The following is a 19,911-nucleotide window of genomic DNA, read 5'->3' as shown; positions in this document are numbered from 1 at the left end:
AGCACAATGAAACTGTAAAATATTGTTGCTAACATATTAGGTGTTTTAAAATAAACACAAAACATACATTTTAGGGGCCAGGGGCACATCCCTATTGTGGAGAATTCTGAAGTAATTAAGTCTTAGTGTTCCAGCCTCTAAACCACATTTAAATATTATTGGAGCTTTAAAATGGGTAGAGAGTCACCTCATACCAAAAGTCTTGGTTCTGATCACAGGAACATATTCTTGGGTAATACAGGAGGAGTTAAATACCAATGAAAAGCTATTTAAGTTGGAAGAAACATTTGTCTGTAGAAAAATAATAGACAAAAGATTATTCCTCATATGTTTGAAACTAAGCTTGCTCAAAGCTGCTCTGTTATCTCATGCAAAGGATAGGCATAATAAACATGTGTAAAACCATCCATAGGGAAGTTTCCCCGCTGGCAGAACACAATAACACTGCAGGAGGGATTCCCCCATCAACACTGTCTGTGTTAATAGGGAAATTAAGCTATTTTCTTTCCTGAAACCTGTGGTTGCATTACAGAAAATTGCATCATCTGTGGTTTGATTAAGTGCTTAGAAATAAGCGAATAGTGGAAAATATGCCAAATCTCCCTTCTATCTGCTCTGTAGCAGTTACCTATAGAGTAGAGTAGCAATGGGCTCATCTCAACAGTTACTCAGTAGTTCCAAAAGGAATCTCAAATTTAAAGCCCAACTCTGGAAAATAGTTCTTCCTTGCAGAGGGGCTGTGCTCTTGGAGACAGAAAAGTACTTTTGCTTACCCAATCCTCCACTCCCCTCGCAGATGATGCTCCCCCATGCTCCAGTGGTGGACTGTTTCTCAGCCTCCTCACATCCAAGCTATGGGCCTTGCATCAGTCTTGATGAAGTCAGAGGACCTTAGACCACTGGAGTGGAGAGAAGAAGCTGCCAGGACTGGTCTACCAGCACAAAAGCGCCGACTGAAGCAGGGGATAGGTTAAGTAAAAGTACTTTTCCAAGTCCCTTAGACAGAAGCAAGTATTTAATCATTGCAGTGCAAGCACAGCCCAACTACAAGGGGGCTTTATTTTTACTGGAGTTCCGATGTTGGGAAGAATCTCTGCCCCTTATGACATTAGAAACTTAAATATACAGTAGAATATTTCCTTATTAGGACAGGGCTGTATCAGAGGGGAATCAATATACCAAGGTACTTCTTTTTAATGAAGGAGTAGGGATTTACACTAGATAAACCCCAGCAGCCTTAAAAGCAGGAACCATGACTTTTTGTTTTTGTGTGGGGCAACTGCAAAAGTGAATTGGTAAGCTGTCTCTACATATGACACTTCAATCTGCTCCACAAATGCGCCTGGCCTATCATCAGGCCTTAGTTCTCTCAAATGCTTATGACCTTTGCAAGTACTGACCTTTAGCAACCTTTAGTGAGTCTATATTTGCATTGGATTTTAAGGCTGATCTTAGTTGTGCAGTAAAATTAACCTTAAACTCAGGTAGCTCACTTTATTTTTTAGTTTAGTTTACTTTAGTAAAAGTTTAGTTTAGTTTAGTTTACAAAAATTTAGTTTTGTGTTCCTATAGTAATTTTCTCCCTCATAGTGCTTAGAAGGAAGGACATCTCTCAGTTGAGTTAACCTACCAGAATGTCAGGGTGTGTAGGAAGAACTACAGGGTGTGTAGGTACTTAAAAGAAACCCAAACAAGCAAAGGGAGAAAATAAAAACTCCATGCAGATAGTGTCCTGGTCGCTATTATTATTATCGGTGCCTACTACAAAGCCTGTGAGTTAGCCAATAAAAAAAATTAAAATCTGGTTGCGTTACAATATGCACAAATACAATTAAATATTATTAACAATATGTTGTCAAAATAATTATGTAGATGTTACCCTTCATTATTACATTCATATATAAAGGTAACTGTAGGAAAAACAATTGCAGTTAAACCAAACTACCTTAGAAGACCATAAGGCCTCATGCACACGGGGCGTTAGAAAAAAACATGCTGCAAAGCTAGTTCTGACGCCGGGAAAAAGCAGCTGTAAAAACGTGCTTTTAGTAGCTTTTTCCATTTGCGTTATTGCACGTTTTGCCACGTCGCTTTCAGCTGCGATTTTTCTGCCTCCATTCAAAATCAATGGTTCCCTACGGGAGCCTATTGATTTGAATGGAAGGCGCACCGCAAGTCGGATCAGGATGATCCGACTTGGGGCGCGACTTGGGCTGTGAGAATCTTGAGGGGGAACTCCACACCAAAATGGGAAAAAACGGCGTGGGGGTCCCCCCCCCAGGTTCCAAACAGGCCCTTCGGGTCTGGTATGGAATTTGAGGGTTCCCCCCAAAATCCATACCAGACCCTTATCCGAGCATGCAGCCCGGCAGGCCAGGAAAGGGGAGGGGACGAGCGAGCGGCCCCACCCTGCCCCCTTATGTCACTGTGACATAAGGGGACGGGGTCTATCGAGGACGTCATCGGGCGGCCACGCCCCTAATGGCTATATAACAAGATGCAGAGACCGGAGACTGGCATAATCACCAGAGACATTGTCTGAGGAGGACCGGAGAAAGAAGAAGAGCTAAGGGCAAAAGAGCAGAAGAGCGGACAGCAAAAGAGCAGAAGAGCGTAGGGGGAGAAGAGCGGAGGGGGGAGAAGACCGGATGAAGATTTTTAATAAACTTTCCAAAACGTCTCCTGTCATTATTTGCATACACTGCCTTTTATGGGGTGAATGGGTAGGGGTACAGTGTACCCTATACCCATTCACATAGGGAGGGGGTCCGGGATCTGGGGGGCCCCTTGTTAAAGGGGGCTTCCAGATACTGAGAAGCCCCCTGCACGCAGACCCCCACAACCACTGGCCAGGGTTGTGGGGATGAGGCCCTTGTCCTCATCAACATGGGGGCAAGGTGCTTTGGGGTGGGGGGGGTGCAGAGCCCCCCTGCCCCAAAACACTAACACCCCTCCATGTTGAGGGCATGTGGCCTGGTGTGGTCCAGGGGGGGTGGGGCCGCTCGCTCGCCCCCTCCCCTTTCCTGGCTTGCTGGGCTGCATGCTCGGATAAGGGTCTGGTATGGATTTTGGGGGGACCCCATGCCGTTTTTTCGGTGTGGGGCTACACTCAAATTCCATACCCGACCCGAAGGGCCTGGTTTGGAACCTGGGGGGGACCCCCACGCCGTTTTTTCCCATTTTGGGAAGGCGCACCTGATTCGACCTGCGGTGCGCCTTTCATTCAAATCAATAGGCTCCCATAGGGAACCATTGAATTTGAATGGAAGAAAAAACGTATAACGTGGCTTAACGCACGTTAAGCCACGTTATAGCAACATTATTCAGCCTTTAGCAGCGTCAGACATTTTTACAGCTGTAACGCTGGTCCTCAGAATGCGCAGGCCGTGGGTTCTTCTTGCAGCTTAAAAACACCTAGGCCACTTACAGCTCAAAAACGTCTGTGTGTGCATGAGGCCATAGAATAACATGGAGGGGCGTTTTTAAGCTGCAAAAAAAAAAAAAACGCCTGACGCTACTTACAGCGGCTGTAAAAACGCCCCGTGTGCATGAGGCCTTAAAAATACACGCCTGCCAGCTTTACAAATCAGATTAAGACTCATAAACCTTGTTTGATTAAAGCAGTAAATATGGTAAAATAAAATAAAATGTTAAAGAAAATATGGCCACAAACTATTATCATAAAGGGAGCTGAAAATGATTTGTGCATTTATTTGTATATTTTCTTATGTATTTATTAGGTATGATAATAAGGACTAAAACAAATAAACATTTTTTGTAAGTAAAGTAAGGAAAATTGCAGGTAAAATGTGAAATGTTGCAAATTAATATGTTGTATTTTCTTTTTGAGCCAGAAGATTGAGCTTTAGGCTTTTTTTCAGGTTTTTAAGCTCTTTTTTTTTGTGAAAAGCCTCCGTTTACTGATCACAATAGTACAAGCTCAAATATACACACAAAAAAGGATGATTCTTCAGTAGTGATATTCCTTATGGCAGCTCAGTCCAAAGATTCAATCAGACAAAGCCAAATCAAGGCTGCTACTACTGTGATGTCTCTTTAGATAACCAACGGCTCTTTAAAAAACCGTCATATGTTAATGCAGAACCATGGCACCCATTAGAAAAATTCTAAGTACATCTGCACATTTTTTTTTTTCCAACAAGTTTATACATCTGCACATTTTTTAAATCCCCCTGCAAATACCTGTTGATCTGCACATTTTTTAAATCCCCCTGTGCCTGCTTGCACTACAGTTGGATGACAAAATGCTGCAGAGGGCATTGCTATCAGAATTGTTACTGCTGATTCACAAGCCTGCAGCTGTCAATAAGCACTAAGATTATCATAGGCAATACATACTTAATTACTATGACCATCAACTCTATCCAGTGGTCATAATGAGGTATTTTCCTGATTTATGCTATTCCTATGAAGAAATAACATCCGATCTGTAGAAAAATAATTGAATTAATGTGCAGTTTACAGTTAGATTAGCTTTGGAAAGTTTTTATAAATACACCCCTTTGTAATATTTGGGTTTTTGTAAGCTTGTGTAAAACAGCTCAGGATCCCCTTAAAATAACAGCGATTGTCAACTCAAGAACACATTATTTGTCAAAATGGACATTATCCTGGTTGTTAACTGCTTAGCCAATCTCAGACAATTGAGTTTACCCAGTGGGAATGTAACATCACTTTCAACACAGCTGCTATTACAAAAATAACTGTTTTTTTTTGTTCTTATATTAATGTAATTTATTCTAACTTGACCTATGTGATAGGTAGGTTTCAAAAAAGTATATTGAATTGAATTTTTCCATAATGATAATAGTCTATAACAGGAAGAGAATACAACAGTATATTCCAGTGAACTTTTTTGACCCTGCTAAGGCTTGCCTTTTTGATTTCCCAAGAGCGTGTCTTTATAAGCCAGGTAGCAGAAATTCTGACATTTGATAAACTGTCTAATTCAATAACACAAAGATCCACCCAGAACCAATGATTAGGAAATGTCAGTTATGTTGAAATATTTAGCATTTTCCATTTGGACAGGTTAACATGCTGTTCATTAGGCACACAGAAATTCGTGCTGAGAAATGTATTGCTTCCAAAATTCAAAGTGCAGCCTGGATGTCTGAGCAGGGTGCTTTAAGTGAAGGTAGATAAAAAGCACAGGCACATACAATAAGAACATTGTTCATAATGAGGAGCAGCAGAAGAGAATATGAAGGGACAATGGTTAGGTATCCTACATTTTCTAAGAGAATTATAGGTTTGACCTTGTATGTAATGTAGAGTCTGCATTCAATATTCTTAATTAAAGTGTGCGTTTCATCTTAGAGAAAAGATATTACTGGGAATATTTCCAAAACTGGACATGGCATCTTAGTTAAGTCACAAACCGGGCATATGGAAAAACATGCTGAAGCTATATTCAATTGAAATAATACAGGCAGCAGAAGTTATTTGTAAATCTCAACTTTTCCTGCACACTGCAAAGTCACATTTAGTTCTGTCCATTATTGCCCCCTTTTGTTTAATGATATCACCCAGCAAATGACCACTAGGGAGGCTTTGGAGGTAGGAACAGGTGGGCCAAGCTGATTTTTTATAGGAAAAGTCAAGCTTTACATGTATAAATTCACCTGTCCATATTTCTGGATATATGAACTTTTTAGAATATAGTTTCTGAGGAAAGATAACCTCTTTTTGCATAGTTTTTTTTATCATTTTTTATAATATGCTCATTTTGTATTGACCAGGTTTGTGATGTAAATAGGCTAATAATCATCCAGTCAATATTTAAAAAAAGAAAGAAAGAATAAAGATTATTTTCTATAAAAGCATTTATGAGAAAAAAATCAAAAAATGTTTAAGCACCACACAGGAATTTCGTATATTTAAAATTGATTGAGTAGGGGGTCACAGGGTGTGATACTCTCTAAAGGAAAAAGACTTCCTGTGCAGCTTAAACACAGGATTAATATTGTCAACCACTAGTTTTTAAATTTCAAGAATTTTGAGCTTCTTAGGTCATTTATAATAATGCATAGAAAAGTACCGGTACTTGCACCTCTCTAGAAAGTAGAATATTTTATTTTTATTTGGAATAATTTTCTAAACTGCATGATTTCCTATTACATTAAAATTGCCACTTAGGGGCGGGGTGAAGCAAAAAAAGTGCAGTTGGTGGTTTTCTTTAATGGGGAAAAATGTCTCTTGATTTTAAATAGTTTCTACTTAAATAATCTTCAGAACCTTTACACACTTATTAATTAATTGTATTTAAATCTATTTTATAAAAACCATATACACTATATGGCCATCACATCTACCTATATGGTCAAAAGTATATGGACACCACTCCAAATTATTGAGTACCAAAGTTTCTAGTAAGAAGAACTGTTAAAGCCTAAGTGCAGTCAAAATCACAAACAGAAAATTCAGTACAAGGGTCATAAGTTACAGTTAACCACTTAAGCCCCGGAGGATTTGGCTGCTAAAAGACCAGGGGGTATTTTGCGATTCGGCACTGCGTGAATTTAACGGACAATTGCGCGGTCTTGCGACACTGTACCTAAACGAATTTGACGTCCTTTTTTTCCCACAAACAGAGCTTTCTTTTGGTGGTATTTGATCACCTGTGCGATTTTTTGATCACGCGCTATAAACAAAAAAAGAGCGACAATTTTGCAAAAATAACAATATTTTTCACATTTTTTTATATGAAATTCCCCAAAAAAAAAAGTAAAAATCAAAATTTTTTAACATTTTCAGCCAATTTGTTTTCTGCTACATATGTTTGGTAAAAAAAATCGCAAAAAGCGCATTTTGATTGGTTTGCGCAAAAGTTATTGCGTTTACTAACAAAGGGAAAGATTTTTGTCATTTTTGTTGTTTTTTATTTTAACGCGTAATGGCGGCGATCTGCGATTTTTTTTGCGGTACTGCGACATTGGGGCGGACAGATCAGACCCTTGACTGACATTTTTGACACTTTTGGGGTTACCAGTGACATTTCTACAGTAATCAGTGCTATATATATATATGCACTGTTACTGTAAAAATACACTGGTAGTGAAGGGGTTAACTTTATATGAGAGGGAGGGGTGGTGTGTGTCCCTAGGGGCGTGATTCTAACTGTGATTGGCTGTCTGTTGAGCTGTAGTTACACTGATCAACGGTTCTACATAGTAGAACCGTATGATCAGTGTTTCTACACAGGGAGAACTGACAGGCAGCTTGTTTACACAAGCTGCCTGCCTTTCTCCCCCCCGCCGATCGCCGAGTGACAAGCGGACATCGGGTCCGCCGGTCACACGCGCGGGGGGGTCCATGATCGCGCGGGAGCACACCGCCAGCGGTGCGCGCTCGCTCCCGAGAGCCTCACAGGCTAGTGACGTTGATTTACGTCACTTTGCCTGTGAGGGGCTGACTGCCGCAGTAAATCTACTGACAGCAGTCGGCAAGTGGTAAATAGGGTGTAACCCCTGTGCTAATATCTTTTCTGTTAGTGAAAATCTTGAATAGAACAAGATCTGAGAATGGAAGATGGGTGGATGATTAAAAGGTTAACTCCCTCCCCTTTTAGATAGTGTTCCATTCATAGAAGATGCGGTACAGCTTCTATGAATGGAGCAGCTAAGCGGAAAGGGTGGCCATAGTCAGGCTCTCTTGATGAGAGCTTGTGGCAGCCTCTTAGTTGCATTAACCCCCACACCAGAAGATTATGGTGGCAGGCAGGCAGTATGGAAGAGGATCATCACAAGGGACACATCCCAGTGACTGTAAGTTATGTCCCTTGGGCAGATTTTTCTGTTTGTGTTTTTGGCTGCACTTAGACCTTAATTCTACTACATACAATAACAAATATAGACAAGTATGAACTCCAAACCTTGTGGAAACATTCTGGGGAATCTTATTTCTTTTTTCCAGTATGACTGCACACCTGTTCACAAAGCCAGGTTGAAAAAGATTTGGTTTATTAAATTTGTGGTGAAGGAGCTTGAGTCATCTGCAAAGAAACTGCCTTACACCCAACTGAACATCTTTAGGATGGATTTGAATGCCAATTGTGGTCTTCCCAACTAACATTAATACCTGGCCTCATAGATGCTCTTTAGCATTAATTGGAAGAATTCCCACAGGCTTGTGGAAAACCTACCTTGAAGAGTGCAGGTTGGTATAACCACAAAGGGTGTACCAACTCCATATTATTGACCATGGTTTTGGAAGGTGGCCATATAGTCAAATATAGGTATTAGGAGCATTGAGACCTAATGATGACTCTTTGAATATTATTCCAAACTAAGTTAATATAAATGTCAAGTATGAGCAGACACATTTATGTTATTGATCTTATCCGTTGCTCACTACTAAATATCTATGCCTCAGCTTCAATAGGTAAATTGCAAAGGAAGCGTGTCTTATGTCTACAGTAGATACCTTAGATATTATTGTTGTAAAAAAAACTAAAACTTGTTTTTTAATTTCTTCATCTCTATACAAAAACCTTGTCCCAGAAAATGTGAAAAAGAAAGTGTGCTCATAAAGAAGAGAAGTAAAGTAAAATATGTCATTCTCAGAAAAAGATAGTTCCTGCCATTGCATTTTCATTTGCATGCCTTAGGCTTAAAGAGCATGGTTTTCATATCAAAGCCAATAGATCACCCCTATCAGGGAGCAGCACAGTATGGAAAAGGTTTTTCAGTCTTCTACAGCCATGCGCTGACAAGAAGAGCACTGGCGTAGGAGAAAGGAGACAATCTCACCCTCAGGAGGATACCCTGTCACAGGAACATCCACAGGGTAGAAAACAGGCACATCATGGTACCATTCAGGCTGGATGGTCAGTAGACGCTCATCTTCATGTACAAGAAGAAGACATGGTCAGTCATTATTACATACAGACTTTTGAGTGTGCAGAGAATACCAATACACTACATCCTTTGGACATTATTATGAGAATTGGCACAGAGAACAAAGATGGAATCGCCCATAGGGTTATTTGATAACTACTAACAGGTTAGGTACCAGCTTTTACCAGACTTTCAGGTAGGGACACAAATGAAATACCAAAGTTCCAATGTATACCAATACAGTTGACCTAACAAATGAAAAACAAGCTACTGTGAAGCACGTGAGCATGAATTTTCACTAATTTGTGCTTTATTAAATATAACATTAAATGTGAATCAGAAAACAAGAGAGAGCTGACAGAGCTTCTAACCACTCATCATTCTATCCAAAAATACAAATATTTTGACTTTTGATACATTTGTATGTAAAGCGAAAATACTTTTTTTTTAAGTTTTGGATAGAGAAGAAAAAAGTTTAAATCCCTGTTGTTGCCTGTGTTTGTTGGGTAGATTTCCCTTTACATCCTGTCCACTACAGGAAGTAAAAGAACCTTGCCCTAACGTTCACCTAACCTCTAACCCTAACCAATTCAAATCCATACTTACCTTTTCATCAATGTAGTATAATGTCATCCCACACTAGGATTAGTGACCAAATCCACCTGGTCCTTGCACCAAAAAAACAAAAAGCAACACCATCATTCCAAAGTATAATCTAAATCCAGAAAGGCATCCAATTAAATTGGCTTATTCTCCTTTACCATATGGTGTTTTACCCTATTCTTCTTTAATTATTGTAAAATTGTTATTTAAAGGATAAGTTCACCATTTTTAAATAAAAATAATAAATGCACGTCTTTTTAAGGTAAAAAAAAAAAATGTGCATTTATTATTATTTTTTTTTATTAGGAGCCTGTAAAGCATTACATCCCACAATCAACAGATCACAAGTGCAATTTAAGGCCCCTGAAGACTGTCAGTATAGCTGCCTGCCCATACCTCGTATAGGGCAGGCAGTTACTGAATGACAGGAAGCATCAATTAATTACCTAGAGCACTTATCGGCGCCCTGGAAGTTCACTGAGAACTACCAGTCGTCAGCCTCAATCTTTGATGGTAGTTGGAGTTCTCCCTGTTACCGAATGATAGCAAGTGAAGATCCCCAACCTCCTGTCCCAACAGGGGATCAGGGGGAGAGGTTTCATATTATGAAAGCTGAACTTATCCTTTAAAGTAGGGATGCACCGATACCATTTTTTTCACAAGTAAGAGCACTGATAATTTTTTTTTTTAGTACTCGCCAATACCAAATACTGATACTTACTGCAATTGTTTTGTTTACACTTCAGCTGTCAGCGATTGAAAAGCATTGGAAAGGTTTTTACAAATGAAATAAATGTATTTTCTAAAAATGTTTTTTCATGTAAATAGATGTTAAAAGTGTAAAAATATTAACGAAAAAAGCAAAAAAAAAAAAGGTTTTAATAATAATAGTTTATAAAATATAAGTGAACAAAAAAAAATCAGCAGGAAAATAATAATTAAATGGAGAAGGAGAATAAGAAGTTAATTAGGGCTGATTAGCGTAAATTAGGGGATAATAAGGGATTAAACAGGAACATTTAATAAAAAAACAAACCTGACTTTAAATTGACTTCATCTGCAGATCGAAGTTCATCCCTTTGATCTGTAGATTAATATACAGAAAGAAACAAAAAGAAACAAAGTTTCTTTTTATCTTTCTGTTTTAGGTCCAGCTGCATTTTTGACAGCTCCAATTTCAGGGACTTCATTTACACTTCAGCTGTCAAGAGGGGAACCCCACTGACAGCTGAATGATTCATCGGATGTTAAGGACATGACAACCGATAATTCCCTGATTTTTTTTTTACGTTTTAGCTATCAGTGAGGGAATCCCGCAAAGAGCCGAAAGCCTTGAGCCTGCAAGTATCAGTTTTAGGTATCAGAGCATTTGCAAAAGTACCGATACTCGTGCTAATGCTTAGTATTGGTGCAACCCTACTTTAAGGTGTTTAACCTTAAACAAAGTGCAGGAACTTTTTTTTCCCTGCCAATACCTGCATTTTTCTTCTAGTCAAGAGAAAGCAGCATCATTTCTTGTCTAAAGCTGGCCATACACTAGGAGGTTTTTGAATGAATATTGTTACAAACATTTATATGAAATATGTTCAGTACATTTTATGACTTAACGAATGCCATTCAAAAGTACTTCAAAAATGTTTATAACATTGGAAGGAATGTAATTTCCCAAACAAAAACCACATTCACTGTTAAAAATCTTTATGTACAATTAAACATTTCCATCTTGCTCTTTTAAATTTTCAGCACTGCAGTCCAAAACGAACGTCAATTTGACCCCGCTACTAATTAGAAAATCAAACAAACATTCTTAAAATAAAAAGTTCAAATCAAAGTGTAATCAAATTATACTAGTATAAGGGCAGCCTAAAACCTCCTGTCATTCAACTGTCAAAATTTAAAAAAAAAAGCTTTTGGTGCCAGTAGAGATTCTCATATGTGATATAAGAAACACAGAGGTAGGACAAAACAGCAGGAGGGGTGTGTGTCAAAGAAGAGTCAAAGCCAAGAATCCAGGGTCCTCTCAAGGCAAAAAGTAACTAATCTAAATGCAAGTGCATGTACACGTTATTTCTACAATGTAATACACATTTGGTAGAATTGAGGCGAACTGTGTGATGTTTACACTGCTTGCTGTATACATCTTTTGGATTCACTGTGCATATATCAGTAATATTTGTTCATATGCTTTGTTGAACATGACAGGTTCATGTCAACTATCAACATTCAAAACAATGACTATCATTACGGTGAAACTTTTCTTTCAACACTGGTGACATAATTGCTTGTCCTTCAAGATAGGCTCTTTGCCTATCTATTTGCCTCTTGCACAGTATTAAGGGACTAAAAACTTTTTAACTTTTTGTACTGACCACATACTGACCATCTTAATTACTAACATTTTCAAAGAAACACATTGATTATTACACCTCTAATTGTGAGCAGAGAACTGGAAAGCATTATCGATTAGGGAACCACTGAATCATACCACTTAAAATATAAGTAAAAATAGTTTTGGATAGGGTGGGTAAGCATTAGACCCTCAAGGGATGTTATTTTATCCTGTCAACATGCCCTGGGTGGACATAAACCAAGTTGGGTTATACTTAGTTGCTGTTTACTGGTTTATGGAATAAAAACGCCTTCTGCAAATGTAACACTTGACAATGTGGATAATGCCATTAGATACCCCAGCCAAAGAAATCACTTACATATAAATTACAAATCAATTAAAGGGCAACAGCCCCTTTACATCACAGCTGCTCTGGAAGAATGAGAGTAAGTGGCACATTGGATTAAAATAACAGCAGGAAAACTATACTTTGTAACTTGAAATTTTGCTTTAGAAATAAAAAAACACCAAACATAGAAAAACTACCAAACACAACATCTGTTCTTTTATATTTGAGAATTGACTTCCTATCTTGCCAAGAACAAAGTTTTCAATTTATCAACTCATCAACAAAATATCATTGAAAAGATCTTTGAAAACATTTGCAAAATACAAGAAATGTATTACAAACTGGATAGCTACTAACAGAATGGCTGATACAGAAAGAACAGCGTGGTTTAATCACTGATTCCTCCATCTTAGATACATACAGTACCTTGCGAAAGTATTCGGCCCCCTTGAACTTTGCGACCTTTTGCCACATTTCAGGCTTCAAACAAACATAAAGATATAAAACTGTAATTTTTTGTGAAGAATCAACAACAAGTGGGATGCAATCATGAAGTGGAACGAAATTTATTGGATATTTCAAACTTTGTTAACAAATAAAAAACTGAAAAATTGGGCGTGCAAAATTATTCAGCCCCTTTACTTTCAGTGCAGCAAACTCTCTCCAGAAGTTCAGTGAGGATCTCTGAATGATCCAATGTTGACCTAAATGACTAATGATGATAAATAGAATCCACCCGTGTGTAATCAAGTCTCCGTATAAATGCACCTGCACTGTGATAGTCTCAGAGGTCCGTTTAAAGCGCAGAGAGCATCATGAAGAACAAGGAACACACTAGGCAGGTCCGAGATACTGTTGTGGAGAAGTTTAAAGCCGGATTTGGATACAAAAAGATTTCCCAAGCTTTAAACATCCCAAGGAGCACTGTGCAAGCGATAATATTGAAATGGAAGGAGTATCAGACCACTGCAAATCTACGAAGACCTGGCCGTCCCTCTAAACTTTCAGCTCATACAAGGAGAAGACTGATCAGAGATGCAGCCAAGAGGCCCATGATCACTCTGGATGAACTGCAGAGATCTACAGCTGAGGTGGGAGACTCTGTCCTTAGGACAACAATCAGTCGTATAGTGCACAAATCTGACCTTTATGGAAGAGTGGCAAGAAGAAAGCCATTTCTTAACCACTTAAGCCCCGGAAGATTTTACCCCCTTCCTGACTAGGGGTTTTTTTGCGATTATTTACTGCGTGACTTTAACGGACAATTGCGCGGTCGTGCGACACTGTACCTTAACGAATTTCACGTCCTTTTTTTCCCACAAACAGAGCTTTCTTTTGGTGGTATTTGATCACCTGTGACAATATTTTGTTTGGCCACCAGATGGCGTTTTCCTTATATCGGTGGTATTTTTATTAAGTCCCCGTTTTTTATTTGTATATCTTTATTTCCTTATAATTCCGATTACCGCGCAAGTGGTAGTAGCCTTTGTTTTTATATTTTTAGTATATTGAGGACGGCGGATTACTCTTTTGATCTGAGTTTCGTGTCCTCTTTGATCGCTGTTGTGTCCCCGGACACTTCCGCCCTCAATGGCCAGACATCGGGTGCGTCACTTCCGCCCTTCCTCGTCCGTGATTGGACGAGGTCCCGGATGTAATTACTGTATGGGGTATATGTGAGGCGTGCCCGCGATGTCCGGTAACCACGCCCCTGATGACGTCACTCTGACGAAACCGGTCGGGAGGTTCCGGACATCGCGTTTGTCACGCCCCCAGGACGCCGGCTGCATGCTTACTACAGCGGGACACCGCTTTTTACTTAGTCGCTTGTACATATCCATCCTCTTGTAAGTAGAATCTAAAATAAAGCTGTGTTTTTTACCATACGGGAGTACACTATGTTATCTTCATTCCTCCACATATTGCCATATACTCCGGAGTCATTCCTGGACCTATGAATAGGCGGAGGATTATTGAAGTGCAAACCTGGTCTGTTCGTGCAGAGGAGAGAGTCCAGCCCATAAGAGCTAACATCTTATGCTCTCAGTGGCCTTTCCATTAATTTGGAGGCCCACGCATTGTGGTAAGCTGCCACCTTGTGTATCTGCACGGGTGCCTGTTTTCCATCCTGTTTTCCACATCTTGGGATATTTATTCTTTAAGTGGACTCTTTATATCTCCATGTGCTGAATGGACTCACGTTTTTGATGCATATTATGTCACCATATTGCATTTGTTTATCCCTTTTTAAGCACAATTTATTTTGTTGTTCATAGCGCTGCACTACTTGATTTATATATTTGATCACCTGTGCGATTTTTTGATCATGTGCTATAAACAAAAAAAGAGCGTAATTTTTGCAAAAATAACAATATTTTTCACTTTTTTTTATATGAAATTCCCCCCCAAAAAAAATGTAAAAATCAAACTTTTTTAACATTTTCGGCCAAATTGTTTTATGCTACATATGTTTGGTAAAAAAAATAGCAAAAAGCGTATTTTGATTGGTTTGCGCAAAAGTTATCGCGTTTACTAACATAGGGAAAGATTTTTGTCATTTTTGGTGTTTTTTTTTAACGAGTAATGGCGGCGATCTGCGATTATTTTTGCGGTACTGCGACATTGCGGCGGACAGATCGGACCCTTTAATGACATTTTTGACACTTTTGGGGGTACCAGTGACATTACTGCAGTAATCAGTGCTATATATATGCACTGTTACTGCAAAAATGACACTGGCACGGAAGGGGTTAACTGTATTGGACAGGGAGGGGTTAAGTGTGTCCTAGGGGCGTGATTCTAACTGTAGTGGGACATGGCTATTGGTGTAAAAACAAAGATCAGCGGTTCTACATAGTAGAACCGTCTGATCTCCATTTTTACACAGGGGAGAATGACAGGCGGCTTGTTTACATAAGCCGCTCTGCCTTTCTACCGCTGTACCGACGATCGGCGAGTGACCGGCGGTCACACGCCCGCACTCCTCCCTGAACGAGCTGAGGCAGGCGCGCGCTCGCCCGCTATTGGCTCTAATCCCAGTGACAGGCGAGCGACGTAGATCTACGTCACTCTGCCTGGCCGGGGCTGACTGCCACAGTAAATATACTGTGCGCAGTCGGCAACCGGTTAAAGAAATCCATAAAAAGTGTCCTTTAAAGTTTGCCACAAGCCACCTAGGATACACACCAAACATGTGGAAGAAGGTGCTCTGGTCAGATGTCAAAATCAAACTTTTTGGCAACAATGCAAAACGTTATGTGGTGGTGGCAGCATCATGGTTTGGGCCTGCTTTTCTTCAGCAGGGACAGGGAAGATGGTTAAAATTGATGGGAAGATGGATGGAGCCAAATACAGGACCATTCTGGAAGAAAACCTGATGGAGTCTGCAAAAGACCTGAGACTGGGACGGAGATTTGTCTTCCAACAAGACAATGATCCAAAACATAAAGCAAAATCAAATGGAATGGAAATGGAAAAGCAATGGAATGGTTCACAAATAAACATATCCAGGTGTTAGAATGGCCAAGTCAAAGTCCAGACCTGAATCCATTTGAGAATCTGTGGAAAGAACTGAAAACTGCTGTTCCCAAATGCTCTCCATCCAACCTCACTGAGCTTGAGCTGTTTTGCAAGGAGGAATGGGCAAAAGTTTCAGTCTCTCGATGTACAAAACTGATAGAGACATACCCCAAGCGACTTACAGCTGTAATCGCAGCAAAAGGTGGCGCTACAAAGTATTAACTTAAGGGGGCTGAATAATTTTGCACGCCCAATTTTTCAGTTTTTTTATTTGTTAACGTTTAAAATATCCAATAAATTTTGTTCCACTTCATGATTGTGTCCCACTTGTTGTTGATTCTTCACAAAAAATTACAGTTTTATATCTTTATGTTTGAAGCCTGAAATGTGGCAAAAGGTCGCAAAGTTCAAGGGGGCCGAATACTTTCGCAAGGCACTGTATATTACAAAGTGCTCCATGTAGTATGTCTAAATATTTTACACGTTAATGGTAGTAGTTTATTTGGCAAATTATTTGTCATTTTGTTCAGCCTGTCTTATGATTCACAATCACAGCCAGGCAGGGGACAACCTTTTTTTTTGGTTTGAAGCTTCAATGTCAACTGACCACCTACGGTCTACTCCTTGGACAACAAATCAGTTCTATCACATAAATGATTAATTGTCCAATAAATTGGCGTGTGGCACAGAAAAAAGAAACGCTGATTGAGTTAATACTGCAGTCTTTCTGGTTATACAATGCAGCAGGTGTACAAGATTCATAAGATTGTCTGAACAAAATCACAAAAGGTTATCAAGCAAAACAGCTCACACATATGATTTGTAGGCAATGTACTTAGCTACTAGCCTAGAGTTCAACTTTATATGCTAATGCAAAGCAATTATTAACTGTAAGTTGAAAAAGAAGCTCTGCAGTACATTGCTTTCCATCAACACCTATATGAATGCTCTTAGCTACATATATACATTAAATGGCCACTTAAACAAATTTGTTTATGCAAATATCCAAACATTGAATCCTATTTGCTATTTAAACCAGAAGGCACAGGTACATTTCAGTGTTTTTTTGGGAATAAGTTAGGCCCCTACATACTAAATAAGTATCATGTGAATGTCACAGCATATACAATATCTCACAAAAGTGAGTACACCCCTTACATTTTTGTCATACCTTTTCATGTGAAAACGCTAAAGAAATTAAATTTTGCTGCAATTTAAAGTAGTGAATGTACAGCTTGTATAACAGTGTAAATTAGCTGTACCCTCAAAAGAATTCAACACACAGCCATTAATGTCTAAAACGCTGGCAACCAAAGTGAGTACACTTGTAATTAAAAATGGCCAAATTGGGCCCAAAGTGTCCAAATTTTTTTGTGGCCGCCATTATTTTCCAGCACTGCCTTAACCCTCTTGGGCATGGAGTTCACCAGAGCTTAACAGGTTGCCACTGGAGTCCTCTTCTACTCCTCCATGACGACATCAAGGAGCTGGTGGATGTTAGAGACCTTGCACTCCTCCACCTTCCGTTTGAGGATGCCCCACAGATGCTCAATAGAGTTTAGGTCTAGAGACATGCTTGGCCCGTCCATCACCTTTACCCTCAGCTTATTTAGCAAGGCAGTGGTTGTCTTGGAGGTGTGTTATCAAGTCGGAATACTGCCCTGGGGCCCAGTCTCCGAAATGGAGGGGATCATGCTCTGCTTCAGTATGTCACAGTACATGTCGGCATTCATGGTTCCCTAAATGAACTGTACCTCCCCAGTGCAGCACTCATGCAGCCCCAGACCATGACACTCCCACCACCATGCTTGACTGTAGGCAAGACACACTTGTCTTTATACTCCTCACCTGGTTGCCACCAAACACACTTGACACCATCTGAACCAAAAAAGTTTATCTTGGTCTCATCAGACCACAGAAGATGGTTCCAGCAATCCATGTCCTTAGTCTGCTTGTCTTCAGCAAACAGTTTGTGGTCTTTTTTGTGGATCATCCCTAGAAGAGGCTTCCTTCTGGGACGACAGCCATGTAGACCAATTTGATGCAGTGTGCAGTGTATTGTCTGAGCACTAACAGGCTAACCCCCTGCCCCTTCAACCTCTGCAGCAATGCTGGCAGCACTCATAAGTCTATTTCCCAAAGGCAACCTCTGGATATGACACTGAGCATGTGCACTCAGCTTCTTCGGTCTACCATGGCGAGGCATGTTCTGAGTGAAACCTGTCCTGTTAAACCGCTGTATGGTCTTGGCCACCGTGCTGCATCTCAGTTTAAAGGTCTTGGCGGTCTTCTTATAGCCTAGGCCATCTTCATGTAGAGCAACATTTCTTTTTTTCAGATTCTCAGAGAGTTCTTTGCCATGAGGTGCCATGTCGAACCTCCAGTGACCAGTATGAGAGAGTAAGAGTGATAACACCAAATTTAACACACCTGCTCCCCATTCACACCTGAGATCTTATAACACAAATGAGTCATATGACACCGGGGGGGGGGGATGGCTATTTAGGCCCAATTTGGACATTTTCACTTAGGGGTGTACTTACTTTTGTTGCCAGGGACTCAGACATTATTGGCTGTGTGTTGATTTATTTTGAGGGGACAGCAAATTTACAGTTATACCAGCTGTACACTCACTACTGTAGCAAAGTGTCATGTCTTCGGTGTTGTCACATGAAAAGATATAATAAAATATTTACAAAAATGTGAGGGGTGTACTCACTTTTGTGAGATACTGTACATGTTTGCACTCCTTTCTGAACACATTCTATCTGGTTTTCAGTGGTGATCTGCAAAAAGCTAATGCACCAAAAGGCACATGGTTCTAGATGTGTGTAAATTGTTTTTAGGCGTCTTCGTTAAAAATACCACTACTATTATTATACAGCATTTATATAGTGCCAACAGTTATATAATACCTGTGCACGTTGAGGTTAATTTCATAATCTAATTGAACGATTTTTGGCCAGTTTCACTTACTATCTGAGTATGATCTTTGATCATTCACGATCAATTTAAGTTTATTAATTTGTACTTTATACAGTGACCTGGAAATGACTAGATGATTCTTGTGATCACAAGTATTCTGAAAAACAGATCGATGTACCTGGCTTAACTTATTAATGAAGTGTGTTAATTGTTCAGAATTTAAGATAAAGGAACATTTACACAACACTGTCTGATTCCCTTGTTTTTGTCTGCAATTACGGTAGCCAGTTTATACCAGTATTTTAAATTGTTCCATCACAAATACCCAGATCATCAGGTGATGGCTTTTTCAAGTCATTCCACATATATATCTACCACATCTACTCTTAAGATAGTTTCCAGTTTTAAATAAAAGTTCACAGTTCAAATGATAATGGCCAGAAAAGAAACATAGACAGTGACTACTTACATTGGAAGTCAGTGTAGAAGTGACCTTTACAGTGGGGATCAGGGTATAAGTGACCCTTACACTGGTGGCCAGTGTAAGAAGGAGATCAGTCTGGCACTGCTCTCATCAGGGAACCCCTATAAACCTCTGAGGGGACTCTAGGGTTCCACGCAACCCTGGTTATGAAAGGCTGCCCTTAAGCTAAATATGCAATTCTGGCTTATCTCTGTATAATCAGTCTAAAACAGGTAATTTCCAAAATTTTCCAGCCCTATCTGATACCATCATTCTCTATACATGCACTGTCAAACTGTAAAAGAAATTGTTTGGGTTGTATCACTAACTATGGGTATACCTATTTATGAACAGAAAAGCTGTCTGTCCCATCTACTGGACTTTAAACAGTTGTGAGTTTGTACGATTGCCATTCCAGATAAGAATTATTCTTTTTCTTTAGGTATCATCTTTACAATTGTAAATTTTAAAAATGTTCTGTTTATTCCTTTCTATCCCATCTATTGGACCTTACACAGTTGTGAGTAAGTACTATCATCCTTCCACATAAGAATGATGCTTTTTCTTTAAGTATCAGCTTTATAATTTTATATATTTATAAAAATTCTGTTTATTGCTTTGATTTCAGAATGTTTGGCTCACAATCAGTTACTGCATCAACTATGTTCCTTTAAGAACACATCAAAATGTAAAAGGCACATTTATATCTTTTTAAAATCACAATGCAAAGAGTCAATCAAAATGCATACAGTACCTTGATTGCAGGTCTTTCCCGTGTAACCAGGGTGACATTTGCATTTATTGGGACCTACACAGTCTCCATGTTTACATGGTGGCTGACAAACCGCTACAGAAAGAAGATATA

At 39.4% G+C, this 19,911-nt stretch overlaps 1 protein-coding gene across 5 annotated transcripts in view; it reads right to left on the bottom strand.

Annotated features, from left to right (window-relative positions):
• NPNT (nephronectin) overlaps positions 1 to 19,911 on the bottom strand; it is a 137,428-nt gene that overhangs the window by 34,747 nt on the left and 82,770 nt on the right. For 3 of the 5 annotated variants that reach the window (XM_082256943.1, XM_082256940.1, XM_082256941.1), the window contains 2 exons: positions 19,801 to 19,893; positions 8,772 to 8,864 (listed from right to left, as the gene is read on the bottom strand). In XM_082256943.1, the coding sequence (XP_082113069.1) occupies positions 8,772 to 8,864; positions 19,801 to 19,893 (186 nt within the window). The remainder of the gene's footprint in view (positions 1 to 8,771; positions 8,865 to 19,800; positions 19,894 to 19,911) is intronic. The other 2 variants (XM_082256942.1, XM_082256944.1) reach the window with 1 other exon arrangement.

The sequence above is a fragment of the Pelophylax lessonae genome (genome assembly GCF_965119305.1).
Source record: "Pelophylax lessonae genome assembly, chromosome: 1".
NCBI lineage: Eukaryota > Metazoa > Chordata > Amphibia > Anura > Ranidae > Pelophylax > Pelophylax lessonae.
The sequence above is the reverse complement of the archived record's forward strand: the minus strand, read 5'-3'. Positions and strand labels throughout refer to the sequence as shown.